The sequence below is a fragment of the Hipposideros armiger genome, unplaced genomic scaffold (assembly GCF_001890085.2).
Source record: "Hipposideros armiger isolate ML-2016 unplaced genomic scaffold, ASM189008v1 scaffold_8, whole genome shotgun sequence".
Lineage (NCBI taxonomy): Eukaryota > Metazoa > Chordata > Mammalia > Chiroptera > Hipposideridae > Hipposideros > Hipposideros armiger.
This window is the reverse complement of record NW_017731358.1, coordinates 7,576,524-7,592,132: the sequence shown is the minus strand read 5'-3', so window position 1 is coordinate 7,592,132 and position 15,609 is coordinate 7,576,524. Positions and strand designations below refer to the sequence as shown.

The following is a 15,609-nucleotide window of genomic DNA, read 5'->3' as shown; positions in this document are numbered from 1 at the left end:
AAAAGAAGAATAAACTTAGCATTATTCTTCTTCAGTGATGAAAGTTCTTAAGAAACTGAGTGTGGGCAAAAGGCGAACTCGCTCAACATCAAAGAGAATGAGAAATCTTGGAGAGGGATACCTCCAGTTATAATTCTCTTCAAGCACAGATTTAGGAGTGAGAATCTTCTGCTCTCATCAATTAATCTCCTATATAAAACTCTTGATTACATTTTATTCCAGATTCTCATTCTTTAATCTCTCCTCTTCAAAGTTTAAAGGCTTACCACTGAAATCTGCTTTCTTTTAGTGCAGGTGCACGGATTTTCCAGAAGCTACTCTGATCCTTCCTTTGCTCAATCCTCCCACCCCCAAACCCGTACTCTTCCTTCTATGTCCTGTTTCTCTCCCTGTTCATTCCCAGTCTCCTCCAACTTCAACAGCGCACTCTTCTCCGCGGCCATCAACAGCTCTGCCTGTTTTGTTTCTCAGGTCCAAATCTCACCATGGCTTGCCTTTCTGAAAGCAAACATCAAAACTTTCCTAGTTTAGAGCTCTGAGCAACAGCGGCTCGATTCCCAGCCCGAGCTGAGCAGCCGCTGAGCTGCCAACAGGTGGCAGGATGGCTCAGCTTAAAAAAAAAAACCAAAAAAACTTTCCTAGTTTAAGAATTCCAAAAGCCTCAATCATCACTGCTTTCCACTCGCCTTTTGATTTCTCTCCCATCGGCTTGCCAATCTTTTTTCTTCTAATCCCTTCTTTAATTTTTCCCAGACCTTATTCCCACGTCAACGAAGTCTCCTCTCTTCTCTCACCTTCTCCCATCACACCTAATTAATCTTCAGCCTGAACACATTGGCCTCTTCAGTGCTGCTCTTTATGCTTTCTCATTTCTACTCAGTTTCCTCTTACTCACCACTTGCAGCTCTTGAACCTGCTTCTCCAAGGCTGCACAGTGATTAAAAAGGTCACTGTAGTGCTGCTGGTTCTCACGAAGGCTCTGACTGGTATCGCAGAGCTGAACGGAAAGGGTGTTTTTCTCTTCGAGCAGCTGAGAAAACTGAAATAGAGGATAGGATAAGCACCACCCCACAGGACTGTTTCACTATAAGCAGTGCTTAGGCTAACTGTCCTGAGTTTGAAGGATCTCTTTTTTTTTTTTTTTTTTTTTTATGCAAGGCCTTTATTTCAGTAACAGCACTGTGTATTCCTTCAAAGTGAGAAAACTCAGAATTTTTTGACCAGGAAAGGAAAACAATTTGGGGGAGGTAGCAGGAAACTTTATTTATGATGTCCTAGTATGCTAACTGAAAAACCGGGAAGCAGAAGTCCACAGGTGACCTAAGAGGATAGGCGATCCCAGGGATGTGGGAGAAGGACAGTAGCTTGGGTCCAAGCTGAAGTTACTAACAAATTACTATAATCCCCAGAGCTCTAGACGGCTGGAGATAGAGCTGTCACCAAAAAATTCAGACAATAACATTACTGGGCATATTCTTCAATGCTGTAAAGAGTTACAAGTTACCAAGAAAGTAGAAAGAAATTATAGCATGTGGTAGGAGGGGGAAACAATATATCCTAATATGCTTATGTACACGTAAGAAAATACATTGGGAATAGGGCTCTCACAGGTAGACATTTCAGTCACTCAAAGCAGGACTCTCCTGTGCTGTGTGAGTTACAGGTCTTTCCTTGAATGTGTCCAGTGTCGGGGGGGGGGGGNGCTCACTACCTGACAAAGCAGCCCAAGCCACTTTTCATCATGTCAGAAACAGAAAATTATTTTTTATATCGAATGAAAAATTTATCCTTTAGCTTCTATTCAGTGATTTGAATTCAGTCCCTTGGAACTATAATTCTAATTCCTGAACTCACTTGCAGGCTGTCAACTTTTAAGTTTAGTTATGATTAACATCCAGGTACATGAATAACCACAGAGATGTCTCTACTAAGTACCCACTGTAGGACTATGTACATTACATGAAAGGACACTGCTGTACCTGGCTGTATGTTCAATCTTTTCCTGAGTATTCCTTCCTGTAAGTATTCTGGGTTAATGCTTGTGTAAAAAAGCTGAACCAATTTTCAGAGAAGAAAAGAGAACACTTTTCTAGAGGTACTCTGGCTGCCTGGGAAGGACATTTCATGGAAAATTAGAACAGAAAATCCACATGGTGTAACAAAAACATCTGCATAGCCAGAATGAAAAATACAATCTTACCTGTTAAGAGGTGAGTTTACAAAGCACATTCAAAAGTATTACTTTCTTTGAAAGAGAGAGAGGAAGGATTTCTGTCCCCTAAGAAAGACATAGATCCCTGCAATAGTTTGGGGGGGGGGGTCAACTATGACCCAGGGCCTACTGCTTTTTGTAAATTAGTTTATCTTGGGACATAACCACCCCATTTGTTTATGTATTATGTATGGCTGCTTTTGTGCTACCTCTGCTCCAGCTCATAAGGTAATGTATTTCATCATATTTATACTGTGAGAATGGAATAGGAGGGAACAATTCAGACTACATTATACCAATAATCATTCCTCTCAGGTTTTCAAGTTTGCATTATATACAAACATCTAACCGTGTTGGTACAAATGCATATGAAGTCTGAGCTTCCACGGAAAGAATCAGGGCAGTGGCTCGGAATAGAGCCATTTTATGCTGACAGCCCATCTGCTACAATCACATCTGAAAGCCTCCCTCCTCTCTCCGGAGACTCTTCCCAGTTGTGCACTAGGGGGAAGTACAGAGGAACCTGCTGGAGGACGTGTGGGGGACAGGCCTCAGTATTACTAACAAGTGAAACCGATAGGGAGACGATGCTAGAGAGGAAGGTTTCCTGGAGCAGCTGGATTTTGAACTCTCACTGAATGGATTTCTCCAAATCATTCCCAAGGGCTCTCCAAGGGCGAGAAAAAGAAGGAACTGTCCCCGTGTTCAGTGCTTGGGGTGCGCAATCCCAGGCTCTGAGAAAGGTGAAATGTCTGCACTCTAGGATATGCTACAGCTGGCGCCTGGGCTTCCTCAGCTTCTACTTACCTTGCTGCTTCCCGTCATGGAAACAAGAATCGAATACCAGTCTAGTAGGAAAACACTTACCTTGCTGTTTAGTTGCTGAATTCTTAATTCCTTTTGGTGAATTTCCTTTAAGCTGTCATTCAGCTGAGTCCTCAGAACTTCTGTTTCATAAGACAGGTTTTGTGACCCATCGAGAGAAGCTGATGTCTCTGGGGATGCCTGCCAGGATACAAACACTCATGAAATTCTCTACTAGGATTGTTCATACATAATTCCTGTCCACCTCATAGAAAGTCATAAGAAGGCATGTCCAATAGTAACAGATAGATATTTAGCTTGTAGGAAGCTGGTGCTTCTTAGGTAGCGGTTACCTCTGAGTAGAAATCGGCATTGAAATTGCTCACCTGTCTTTGGTACTGTCCTTTGAGGGTCTCAGTCTGGGAGGAAGATCTCAATTCCCTCATAAGATTCTGCAGATGACTGATCTGCTGATCTTTATCTGAGAGAGCCACAAGGTACTGCTCCTTCAGTCTCCTCTCGTGAATTTCCCAGGAACCCTTCTCCATCCTAGAAAAAACATGCAAGAATCACAAGCAAAAGTATACTTGTGAGGCAAAGATGAATAATTCCATATTCAAAACAGCTCACGGGCTGTAGAGATGTAGTAAAGAAAACATACAAAGTGAAATTTATATTATAAACAATACTGTGCAGCCTGATGATGGAGTGGAACTAATAAAAGAATTTCAACATCACTAATCATCAGAGAAATGCAAATCAAAACCGTAAAGAGATACTACCTCACACTAGTCAGAGTGGCTTTTATCAAAAAGTCAATGATTAACAAGTGTTCGCTAGGATGTGGAGAAAAGGAAACCCTCATGCACTGTAGGTGGGACGACAAATTGGTACAGCCACTATGGAAAATAGTACGGAGATTTCTCAAAAAATTAAAAATAGATCCACTATCAGGCCCAGCAATTTCACTTCTGGGTATTTATCCAAAAAAACCAAAAACACTAATTTGAAAATATATATGAACCATGTTCATTGCAGCATTATTTACAACAGCCAAGATATGGAAGCCACCTAAGTGTCCATAAAAAGATGAACAGATAAAGAAGATGTGGTACATATTTATAATGGAATACTACTCAAGCCATAAACAAGATGAAATCTTGCCCTTTGCAACATGGATGGACCTAGAGGGTATTATGGTAAGCAAAATAAGTCAGACAGAAAAAGACAAATACTGTATGGTTTCACTTACATGTGTAATCTAAAAAAAAAACCAACAAACTAAAACAAAAAACAAATGAACAAAACAGCAAAAAGAGACTCATAGAAACAGAGATCCAACTGATGGTTGCCAGAGGGGAGGAAGAGTGGAGGGATGAGTGAAAAAGGCGAAGGGGAATATAATCAATAATATTGTGATAAGTTTGCATGGTGAGAGATGATTACTAGACTTAGTGTGATGATCACATTGTAAGGTACATAAATGTCAAATCACTATACTGTACACCTGAAAGTATAATAGTATAATATTGTATACCAATGATATTTAAAACAAAACAAGTATTTGGTGTTAGAAATCAGGGTAGTGGTTATTCTTTGGGTAAATAGTGACTGGGAAGGGGCATGAAGGGTTGTTTCTGAAGTATTAATGTTTCTTTTGAATTTTAATTTTATATTTTTTCAGCTTTATTGAAGTGTAATTAACAAATAGTGTTAATAATGTTCTTGATGTGGGCTCATTATATAGGGTGTTCAATTTATGAAAGGTTATCAAGCTGTACACTTAAGATTTGTACAATGTTTTATATGTGTGTTATACTTCAATAAAAAGTTTGCTTTAAAAGTACAAAAAAAAGAAAAAAAATTCAACTGGAAGGATGGGGTAGATTTCGGAAAAGTAGGCTTTTGGTCTGAACCCTGAAAAATGAGTCAGATTTCCATAATGGGAAAAGCATTCCAGGTTCAGGGAACAAACTGAGTAAAAGGCACAAGAATGAATAAATATAACGAATTTTAGAACTGTTGTAGTAGGTGGTGCGTAGATTGAACAGGGTAGGAAATAGAGAGAAAGGAGGACAGATCGTGTGGGGCACTGAACAGCACACTAAATAAAGCTTACTCTGTAAGCAACAGGAAACCACTGCAACTCTTCAGAAAGGCAGTGCCATCCATGATGAATATAATAGCAGGGCTATGAGCATGTAGCTGTAGAGTCTGAAGGACCTGGGTTCAAACACTGGCTCTGTGACGCACTCTGAGTCAACGCTGCTTAATCTCCCTGAGCCTTATTGGTAAAATAGGAATAAACTCTACTCCTTGAGATTCTTGTGAGGATTAAATGAGATACTACATGTCATGAACCAAACACAGAGCCTGGCAAATCGTAACCACTCAATAAATATTAGCTGCTGATATTTCTAATTATTTATTTATTCCCTGAATTTGACCAAAAGGCAGGCTTGTGTGTGACTGGCCCCAGCTAATTTTTTTAGTGATAACAAAAACTGCCTCTGCCATATTCTTTACTTCTACTTCTCCCTATACAATGCCTGAAAAAAAAAACCCGTTAGGATCGAAAGCAACTTTCTACAGTATCTCTTCGTCTTCTGTAGTACCAATGTCTCTATTTTTTTCAATAATAGAAGGTTTTGTTTGAACTGCACCTGACTTTTTTGTCTTTCTCTCCAGCAATAAGGTAATTTTTTAATTGATATATACCTGTTATGAAGTAATCCTGTTTGGCTAAGAGGTAACTTGGATTACAGTTAAAATTTTTTCAAAAAGCCAGGACTAAAATTTACAAACTAAAATAAATTTTTATTATAAGGACACTATATGCAAAAGATGTTTTTGTTCTCTAGAAATACAAATTTTTGTTCTCTGGGGATACAAATATGCCGAACAAAATTTCTAAAACACTTTCCCTGATGTTTGTCTGTAGAAAGTGAGAAAGAACAAGAAAGGAGTGTAAGAGTGAGAATGCATGAGAAAGATCAAAGTCTTCCATTAAAACGCGTCAAGTTGCCATTATTTTAGAAGGATGGACAAGTGGTTATGGTATGCAAAGAGCCTCAATAGAGAATGAGGGCTAAATAACAAACCTGATTACTTGATAGAACTGAGCCATAAAAAGGGCTAAACCTCACTGACCCTTAAGTAAGGGAGCACAGGAGCCAGAGTAGAATAAGTAAATCCGTAGCCACAAGTGCAAGAGAAAGGTCATGGTATAAATCTAGGCCCTCCCGATAAGCCAACCCCAAGGCCAACAGAATCTTGAACAGGATGTTCCAGCTTTTCCATGGTTGAAAAGCTCATTTCTCCCATGTATTTCAAAAGTAAAAGACAGGGAGTCTTGAAGATATTCAGCTAAAGAAGCTGGTCCTAAAGTCAATCAATCAACTGTGTGTTCTCATTTTCTTCCTCCTTCCAACAGTGAAACAAAATGTCTTCCTTTCCTTCTTCAATTTTACTCACCTTCACTTGATATATAATTTTACTTTTCTTCAAAGTTGCTCAAAGATGAAAGGTAAAGAGAGAAAGGTTAAGAGAAAGATGGAAAGTAAACCTTGGGCAAAAAGAATCAATAAATGAGAAATCATTTTTTCCTCCCTCTTTTTCTCTTTCCTAAGAATCAACTTTATAAGGAATGTACTCTTTAGGAATGCCCTTTGAGGAAATTTAAAGAGGAACAGGTGGCTGCAGAAAATCAGTCTTTAAAGCTTTGCAGCTCTCTTTGGGTTCTGATAACTGGACACTTAATATTTTTGTACTTCCAGGTGGTCTGGACATAACATGGGAGACATCAAGGTGATGCCTCGATGTGACCCAGTCACCTTTGGAGGGCTCTGAATTCAATGGTTAAGTGTTATTGTGCACCTGAAAAAAGACACACTGACAGCCTGATCTCTTTATGATAAATTGACTTTTTTTTTTCTTTTTTAACTGGGGAACTGGGGGAAGGGAAGTGTTGGGGAATTGAGAAGGGGACCAGACATGTTGTTGTTCTTCAATCTTTGTTGTGGAGGTTGCCAGTCGCCATCTGGCTGCCCATCGGCAGCTCGTGGCCTCTAAGTCCAAGGTGCTGTGTTACAATCTTAGTTGCAGGTGGGTGTAGCCACCATCCCATGTGGGAGTCGAACTGGCAGACGTGTTGTTAAGAGCGTATGTTCTATCCACTGAGCCATCCGGATGACAGCTCAGCTCAAGGTGCCCCATTCAGTCATAGTTGCGGGTTGGCGTAGCCACCATTGAACAGGCGGTCTTGTTGTTAGGAGCATGTGCTCGCACCAGCTGAGCCTTCTTGCCACCTGTTGGCAGCTCAGCGGCAGAGTCACTGGCCCACGTGGGAATCGAACTGGCGGCCCTGTTGTTCAGAGCTCGGGTTCTTATGCTAACTCTTAACCAACTGAGCCACTCAGCTGGCCCAGATAAATTGAGATTCTAACAGAATAAAGCTGTGGCAGTTTCCCTGGAGGTGGGAGGACAACTGTGGTTGAAACGGAGCAACTTATCTTTTCTCTTGAGGTTCAATTTCAGAAAGAGATTTGTATTCCCAGAGAGCAAAAACTCATAGATTTTACCTTCTCTGCAATCACCATCATTTGGTAAAAAAATAATGTGTTCTTGTATGATCTGGGAAGCTGTCAACTTCATGGAACGAGTCGGCTATGTGTTCACTTATAAGAAAGTCCATAATGATGTTAAGCATGAAAATCTTCTGGAGGTAACTTCACGCCATAAAATTTAAGTCACCAAATTCTAAAAAATGTTTGCTCTATAGACTTTGCTTAAGGTGTATTTGATATATCGCATCAGTAAAGTGCATATGCATCTAGGATCTGTAAAGGAGGAAATCTCTTATGTGTATTAACAGCTCCCTTATGGTTGTTACGATTCTTATTTTACTGTGTTGACATCTATCGCCCTGGTGACCCTTTGTGAGCTGGATAGGAACCTATCCAGCATTCCACCTCAGTACTCTCTATATTCACTTGCCTGTGGTTGTGACCCAGACTGTCGTGACTGCCCAGTGGTAAAGAGGAACGGCTCTCTGACCACCTCCACCCCTGCTGTGGTGTCAGTGGAGAAAACAAGTGAGACCTGGACACGCACCTCCCCCCAGAACAAGGTAATGAAGCGCTCCCCGCTGTCCCTACAGAGGCAGCATCAGAAGGGGCCCAGAGGGAAGTTTAGACTTCGGCCATTACCCAGTGGTGACATGGCTCCCCTCCTCAACCACCCTTCTGCAGTGTCAGTGGAGACTGAGTGGGGAGCCTGGACTTTCACCACTGCCCAGTGATAATGAGGTGCCCCCCCACCCCCAGTGCTATCAGTGAAGGCCATGTGTAGAACATGGGCTTCTATTCTCATCTAACAGTAATGAGGCAACTCTTCCACTAATTGTGCTGTCAGTGCAGTACACGTGAGGATCCAGGACTTTCACCTCTTCCTGGCAGTATCAGGGCACCCCTCACCTCTTGGGTTACCAATGGAGGCTGAGTGGGGAACCCACTGGATTTCACTCCCCATTTGGCAGTAAAATGGCAGAGTTCCCCTTTCCCTGCTGGTGTGGTGTCAGAGGAAGTTTACTAAAGCAGAGGGTTTATATAAAATTGAGTTTTATGACATAATTTCCAAAATGTTCAGGCTACAACTGAACTCATCATACTAAGAACCAAGGATGTCATATTCTAAGAACCAAGGAAATCAGAGCTTGATTGAAAGGCAAATCAATAGATTACAACACTGAGATGACACAAATGTTGGGGGAATTAAACGACAAGGACTTTAAAGCAGCCATCATAGAAATGTTTCATCAAGCAATTACTAACACACTGGAAACTGATGAAAATTGAGAAGGCCTCAGAAAAGAAATAGAAGATATAAAGAAAAGCTAAATGGACATTTTGAACTGAAAAATACAATATCCAAAATAAAAGCTAACTCAATGGGCTGAATAGCAGAATAGAGGTGATGAAGGAAAAAAATCAGGGAACTTGAAGATAGGACAATAGAAATTACTGAATCTGAATAGACAGAAAAATAATAAATAAATTGGATTTCATCAAAATTAAAAAGACCTTGTTGAAAAGGATGAAAGATAAGCTGCAGACTAGGGAAAATATTTGCAAACCACATAGCTGACAAAGAACTTATATCTAGAATATATAAAGAACTCTCAAAACTTAACAGTAAAAAAAATTAACATCCCAATTAGAAAATGGACAAAACACCCAAACAAACATTTCATCAAAAAGGATATATGGATGTCAAATAAGCACATAAAAAGATATTCAACATTATTAAAACCATTATGCAAATTAAAAACACATTATATACCTATTAAAAGCAACTAAAATACAGTTACAATATCAAATGCTGATGAGGATGTATTTGATAGTCAACATTTGATATTGAAACTAGATCACTCATATATTGCTGGTAGGAATGTTAAATGGTACAGTCATCCTAGAATATAGTTTTGCAGTTTTTTAAAAAACTAAACATTACACTTACGATATGATCTAGCATTTGCACTCCTGGGCAATTATGTCAGAAAAATGAAAACTTACTGTCCACATAAAAACCTACAAACAAACATTCACAGCAGCTTTGTTTATAATAGATAAAAATTAGAAACAAACATGCATGTCCTTCAATGGGTGAATGGTTACAGTAGTACATTCATACCATGGAATACTATTTGTCCATAAAAAGAATGAACTATTGATACATGCAACAAAGTTGATGGATTTCAAGGGCATTATGATGAGTGAAAAAAGCTAATTTCAAAAGGTTACATACCATATAAAACATTCCGTTTATAAAATATCCTCCGAATGACACAATTAGAGAGATGGGGAACAGATGAGTGGTTACCAGAGGTTATGCATGAGGGGGTGGGAGGGAGGGGAAGAGTGTGACTATAAACTAGTGGCACAAAGGACATACTTGTGGTGATGGAGCAGTTGTACAACTGGGTTGTGGTGGTAGCTACATGAATCTATACATATGATAAAATTGCACAGAGCTATACACACACACATACTCAAGTGAATGAGCATTGGTGAAATATGAATCAGGTCTTTGAATTGTACCAGTGTCAATTGACTGGTTCTGATACTGCACTAAAGTTATGTAAGATGTTACCACTGGAGGAAATCGGGTGAAAGGTACAGGAGAGCTCTCTGTGCTATTTCTGCAACTTCCTATATATAGTAATACCTTGGTTTGCGAGCATAATTCATTCTGGAAATAAACTACGCATATTGCAAGACATCGCTCCTTTACCACGTTAAAATGTACTTGGTTTGCGAGCACAATTCGTTCCGGAAACAAACTACTCATATTCAAGACATCACTCGTTTACCAAGTTAAAATGTATTAGAAATGTTTGCTCGTCTTGCAGAACACTCGCAAACCACGTTACTCGCAATCCAAGGTTTTACTATATCTATAATTATTTCATAATAAAAATTTAAAAAGAAAAAGAGAAAGGTAAATGAAAAGGGTTGGAAAGCAGAGATTATCATACCTGAGCTGATGCAGCTCATGCTGCCAGGAGATGTTTTCCTGCCTGAGCTCTTCTTGAATAATCTGAAATGTTTTTGTCTTATCTTGATACTCCTGAAGTTGAGCCTTCAGTGGACGTAACTCAGTGTTCTCTTGGTTAATCTGTAAGTATTGCTGCTGCAGATTCTTCAATTCCTTCAGCTTTAACCAAGAAGAAGAAAAAAAAGGTGATTTGTCAAATCTCATTCACCCAGCTGTAAGTCATCAGCAGCTCCCTATGAAGCTAGACCCACAACAGACTACCGGCACCTAACAGTCCACTGACATATCACTGCAGCCTGAATCTCTAAAATGGGGAAAAACATACAACCAGGCTGGTCGGAATCACCCCACGGAGCTGCCATCAAGGCTGCAGGGTTTGACTATTCCTGCAACTGCTACCCCTGCCCCCTGCTCCCAACATCCTGTTGACTCTGAATCTACAAGTGACATGCGATAGATGTAAGGGACCTACAGCTTCTTTGTGGGTGGAAACTCCGAAGAACAAATAGTGTAAACACAGACTGGGTTCCTATGTAGCCATGTGCTTTGGTTAGGCTTCTAAACTTTCTTATATGGCAGGTGTCAGCCTTAACTGCAGCTTAGCTGATGCTCATTATAAAGAAGGGAGTGATGCCCAGGCCCAGTGGTGAAGGGCACTTCGGCTTTGGAGTCAGTTATCCTGCTACAGAGGTTGTATGTTCCCCACACCCTCTAAGCCTTAATTTCCCTCACCTATAAAATGAAGATAATCATAGCACCTCCCCTAAGATTATGAGAAATAAAAAATGAATGTGTTCCACACATTAAGTTAGTGATGATGATGATGATGATGATGATGATAGATTTGCCTTTAATTAGCAAAATTGCCTATCTACATTCCAGGTATATCTTCAAACTCTTTATCCCCAATACTCATTAAAAGCTTGGTAGTAAAAAAAATGTCAGGTCATCTGGGTAAAGGGGAGGGAGAGGCTTGAACACACTTCTCTTTCACCCACTCTGAAAACATCACTAAAACTACAATAAAGGCATTATTTTTTAAAGCATAAAATACAAGAACAGAAAGAACAAGAGAGAAGTCAGCAGCAACAAAATTAATTTTGGAAGCTGAAAAGCAGATGCATAAGTGGTAAATGACTTAACGGATGTGGGAAAGCCACATCTTAAGCTGGCAGTAGGGAAAGCCAAGGACCAACAGAACTTACTCGGCAGAATCTTCAAAAGTCTCAGGAATTAACAGCACCAGGTACCTCTGGAAAAGATGGTGATGGGGGTAGGGAGGAGGTGGTGGCTGAAATAAGGAGGATTAGATGAAAGCTGCTTAACAATTGCATCCCTAGATACTCTCCTCAGTTACACATTTTTTGTTACCCCAACAGACAACTAGAGTTTTAATCTCTGGAATAGGTAAAAGGTCTCTGGACTATGGGATACCAGGCACAGCTGAAGGTAAGGGTGCTGCTTTAAAGCAAGCGTGATCAAGTGAATGGATACTTTCTGAATGCTTGAAGCGTTTCCCCTACTCAGGGTGGAGAGTGCTGGCATACAGGCCTTGACCTTCCATGCCGGAAATGAGAAGTCTTCTCTAGAAAATCTGACCGGCCCACGAGCAACTAAAGACACCAACACAGGGACCACTCACAAAAAAGCTCAGCATGATCACACTGCAATGAAACTCAAAGTTGGTAAGCCCCACCCATAAGCTTTTTAGACCCTACCTTTAAACAGGAAGAGTAAACCAAGGATTAACCCTCTCCTGAAGAATGGCTAATATTAAGGCAGAGATGAAAAGAAACTAGAAGAGTAATTTGAAGATTAGCAGGAGGCAGGAAATGTAATATTCTCAAAGATTTAAGAGAGAACACTGGAAATTAGAAACACAAGAGCAGAAATATAGAATCATACAGAAAAAAAACTAATTATGAGAAAATTTCAAAGAACAAAACTACCACCACTATTCTTGGGAGAGACAAGAACATACATCTATGAGACAAGGAAAAAAAAGAAATCCTTAGGAATTAGAAACATGATAGTAAAAATGAAAACCTTTGTATAGGGTTCAAAAGATGAAAGTCAGAAAATCTCCCCAAAGTATAGCAAAAAGAATAGAAAAAGTAAGAAAATTATAGCGCTAATCCAGAAGGTCCTACATCTAAATATCAGGATAAAAAAAAAAAAAAGATAATTAAGAAAAAGAATGAGGGTGGGAGTGAAATGGTAAGACATATATCAAAAGATTTCCTGAATTTGATGGGTATGAATTCTTGGGTTCAAAGGCCTAAACAGAATTATGAATGAAAATACACTCAGGGCCGGCTGAGTGGCTCAATTGGTTAAGAGTTAGCTTAAGAGCGTGAGCTATGAGCAACAGGCCGCCAGTTCAATTCCCACATGGGCCAGTGACACTGCACCCGAGCTAAGCTGCTGCTGAGCTGCCAACAGATGGCAAGATGGCTCGGCTGGTGAGAGCACGTGTTCCTAACAAAACTGCCTGTTCGATGGTAGGCTACACCCACCCGCAACTAAGACTGAACTCAGTACCTTGAGATGAGCTGCCATCCGGATGGCTCAGTGGATAGAGCGTGTGCTCTTAACAACAAGGCTGCCGGTTCGACTCCTGCATGGGATGGTGGCGATGCCCACCCACAACTAAGACTGAACTCAGCAACTCGAGATGAGCTGCCACCTGGATGGCTCAGTGGATAGAGCATGTGCTCTTAACAACAAGACTGCTGGTTTGACTCCTGCATGAGATGGTGGCTATGCCCACCTGCAACTAAGATTGTAACACAGCACCTTTAAAGGCCACGGGCTGCTGATGGCAGCCAGATGGCGACTGGCACCCTCCACAATAAAGACAAGTTGGCTGGTCCTCCTCCCCAATTAAAAAAAAAAAAAGGAAGATAGACTCAAACCAAAGTACATTATCATGAAATTTCAGAGCACACTGACTAAAAGATTGTATATATTTCCAGAGAGACAAATAAGAGATGAGAGAGGGAGAAAGAGCTCACATACAAAAAATAAGGAACCAGTAGCTTTAGACTTCTAAACCACAATGTAAGCTAAAAGGCAATAGACCAGTGTCTTCACAATTTTGAAGGGAAATTATTTTCAGCCTAAAATTCTATACCCAGCCAAACTATCAATAAAATATGAGAGATGAATAGACATTTTCTTTTCTTTTCTTTTTTCTTAATTGGGGAACAGTGTGTTTTTCCAGGACCCATCAGCTCCAAGTAAAGTAGTTGTTTCAATCCAGTTGTGGAGGGTGCAGCTCAGTGGCCCATGTGGGGATTGAACTGGCAACCTTGGTGTTATGAACACTGTGCTCTAACCAACTGAGCTAACCAGCTGCCTGAAAAAGACATTTTCAATAAATTTACCTCCCACATATCTTTTCTTAGGGAGTTGCTAAATGATTTATTCCATCAAAATTATGGCACAAAACCAAGACAAGGGAGACAAGGAACTTAAGAAACAGAAGATCTAACAAAGGAGAAAGATGAAAGGATGAAAATTGTCCTAGGACTACAGGGCAACTGGTTCATATAAGAGCAAATCAGAGACTACGAGATAATTTTCTTCATGAAGATGAAACTGATAGGAATAAACATCTTGAGAGGAGATGTGGGAAAATGGCAATAAATCTCGGTTTAAATTACATTACTACAAAGAAAACTATAATAAGAAACAACAACAAAAATAGTTATTAACTCTAGGAAATACAAAGATGTTGAGGAAAAGTAACATATCTCAGCTCTAATACCATTTGTAGTCATAAAAATGTAAACACTGAATACTGATTTAACCAAAATTAAAATTAAATTACGTCAGGAAAATGTGGAAGATGTTGTATATTAAATGTGTGTATGTACTGTGGAAGCAGAGGGAGTAAAGACAACTAAACTCTGTTAGCATAAACTTAAATTGATAGCTAAGGCAAAGAATGAAAAGCCAAGATGCACCAAAAAATAAGCTAAAAGCAAACTGCCTCAGGAGAAATATGATTGGCGATGCTACTGTTTGTTTTTATTATTAAACACTGTAGAATTCAGTGACTCATTTATTTATATATATATATATAAAACTATTTTAACCTAAAAACTAAGATAAAAACGTTTTTAATTGAATGCAAAAATATATTCTTTATGTAATCCCCTCAACCCCTCCAGTCCAGATACCCTAAATGTTATCTTTGTAACAGATCAGATCAGAAAATGTAAAACATTTTTTATAGTAAGACACATTACTATATTTACTATGGAGAAGTAAATGATGTTTCACAACTTCATAGTATTCTCTCTATGGAAACAGAGAAGAAATTTTTTGGAGGCCTTAATACTTAAAAAGAATAATTATTCTTATCTTGAACTAGTAGTTTTTCTTTCTTCCTCTTTCCTAAAATATGGTCACTGTAATTCATGCACATAATTTTTTAATTCCCTATTTCTGATGGTTGCCAGAAAACTCAGAGCAATTAGTGGCCCACAGTTCTAAGAGTACAGGATAGTGTGACATCTCCTTGGGAGACTAAACTTACTCGGGGCTTCCCCTTTTTCTCTTTTATCCTCATTTTCTCTTCTCAGTTTTTTTTATTTTTTATATTATCTTGAAAAACTGTTCATATCTTAATATGCTACCTCAAGTCATTTTCAGAGTGAAATGAGTATAGATAAACAAATACAGGCACCTCTAGAGATTTGCTCTCTACTCCTCAGGCAGGAATTGTGTAAGTGCTTTACGTGCTTTTGGGAAAGTCCTAAGAAGTTTAGACAGATATGAAAACGTTATGCCCTAAAAGAATCCCCTGGGCTAAACCCTGCCACTTGGGCCCTCAGACTTATTTTGGGAAACTTCCCCTTGACTAACTATGTAAAGAAGAGAACCAAAGTAACCTAAGTCCCTTTCAGATTTAAATCACCTCTAGGGTGGTCATGAGGGGAAGGGAGAGTGGTGTTGGCAAAAGGTGATAAACTGCTGGCCTAGGCCGAATGTTTAAACTGATAGAGTTTGAAATACATCTCCCATATTTATCA

The 15,609-nt window shown here is 39.6% G+C and overlaps 1 protein-coding gene across 6 annotated transcripts in view; it reads right to left on the bottom strand.

Annotated features, from left to right (window-relative positions):
- GOLGB1 (golgin B1) overlaps nucleotides 1–15,609 on the bottom strand; it is a 79,131-nt gene that overhangs the window by 4,238 nt on the left and 59,284 nt on the right. For 5 of the 6 annotated variants that reach the window (XM_019652848.1, XM_019652855.1, XM_019652829.1 and 2 more), the window contains 4 exons: nucleotides 10,551–10,729; nucleotides 3,403–3,565; nucleotides 3,080–3,217; nucleotides 896–1,039 (listed from right to left, as the gene is read on the bottom strand). In XM_019652848.1, coding sequence (XP_019508393.1) covers nucleotides 896–1,039; nucleotides 3,080–3,217; nucleotides 3,403–3,565; nucleotides 10,551–10,729 — 624 coding nt within the window. Of the gene's footprint in view, nucleotides 1–895; nucleotides 1,040–3,079; nucleotides 3,218–3,402; nucleotides 3,566–10,550; nucleotides 10,730–11,775; nucleotides 11,823–15,609 lie in introns of those variants that run through there. The other variant, XM_019652874.1, reaches the window with a different exon arrangement.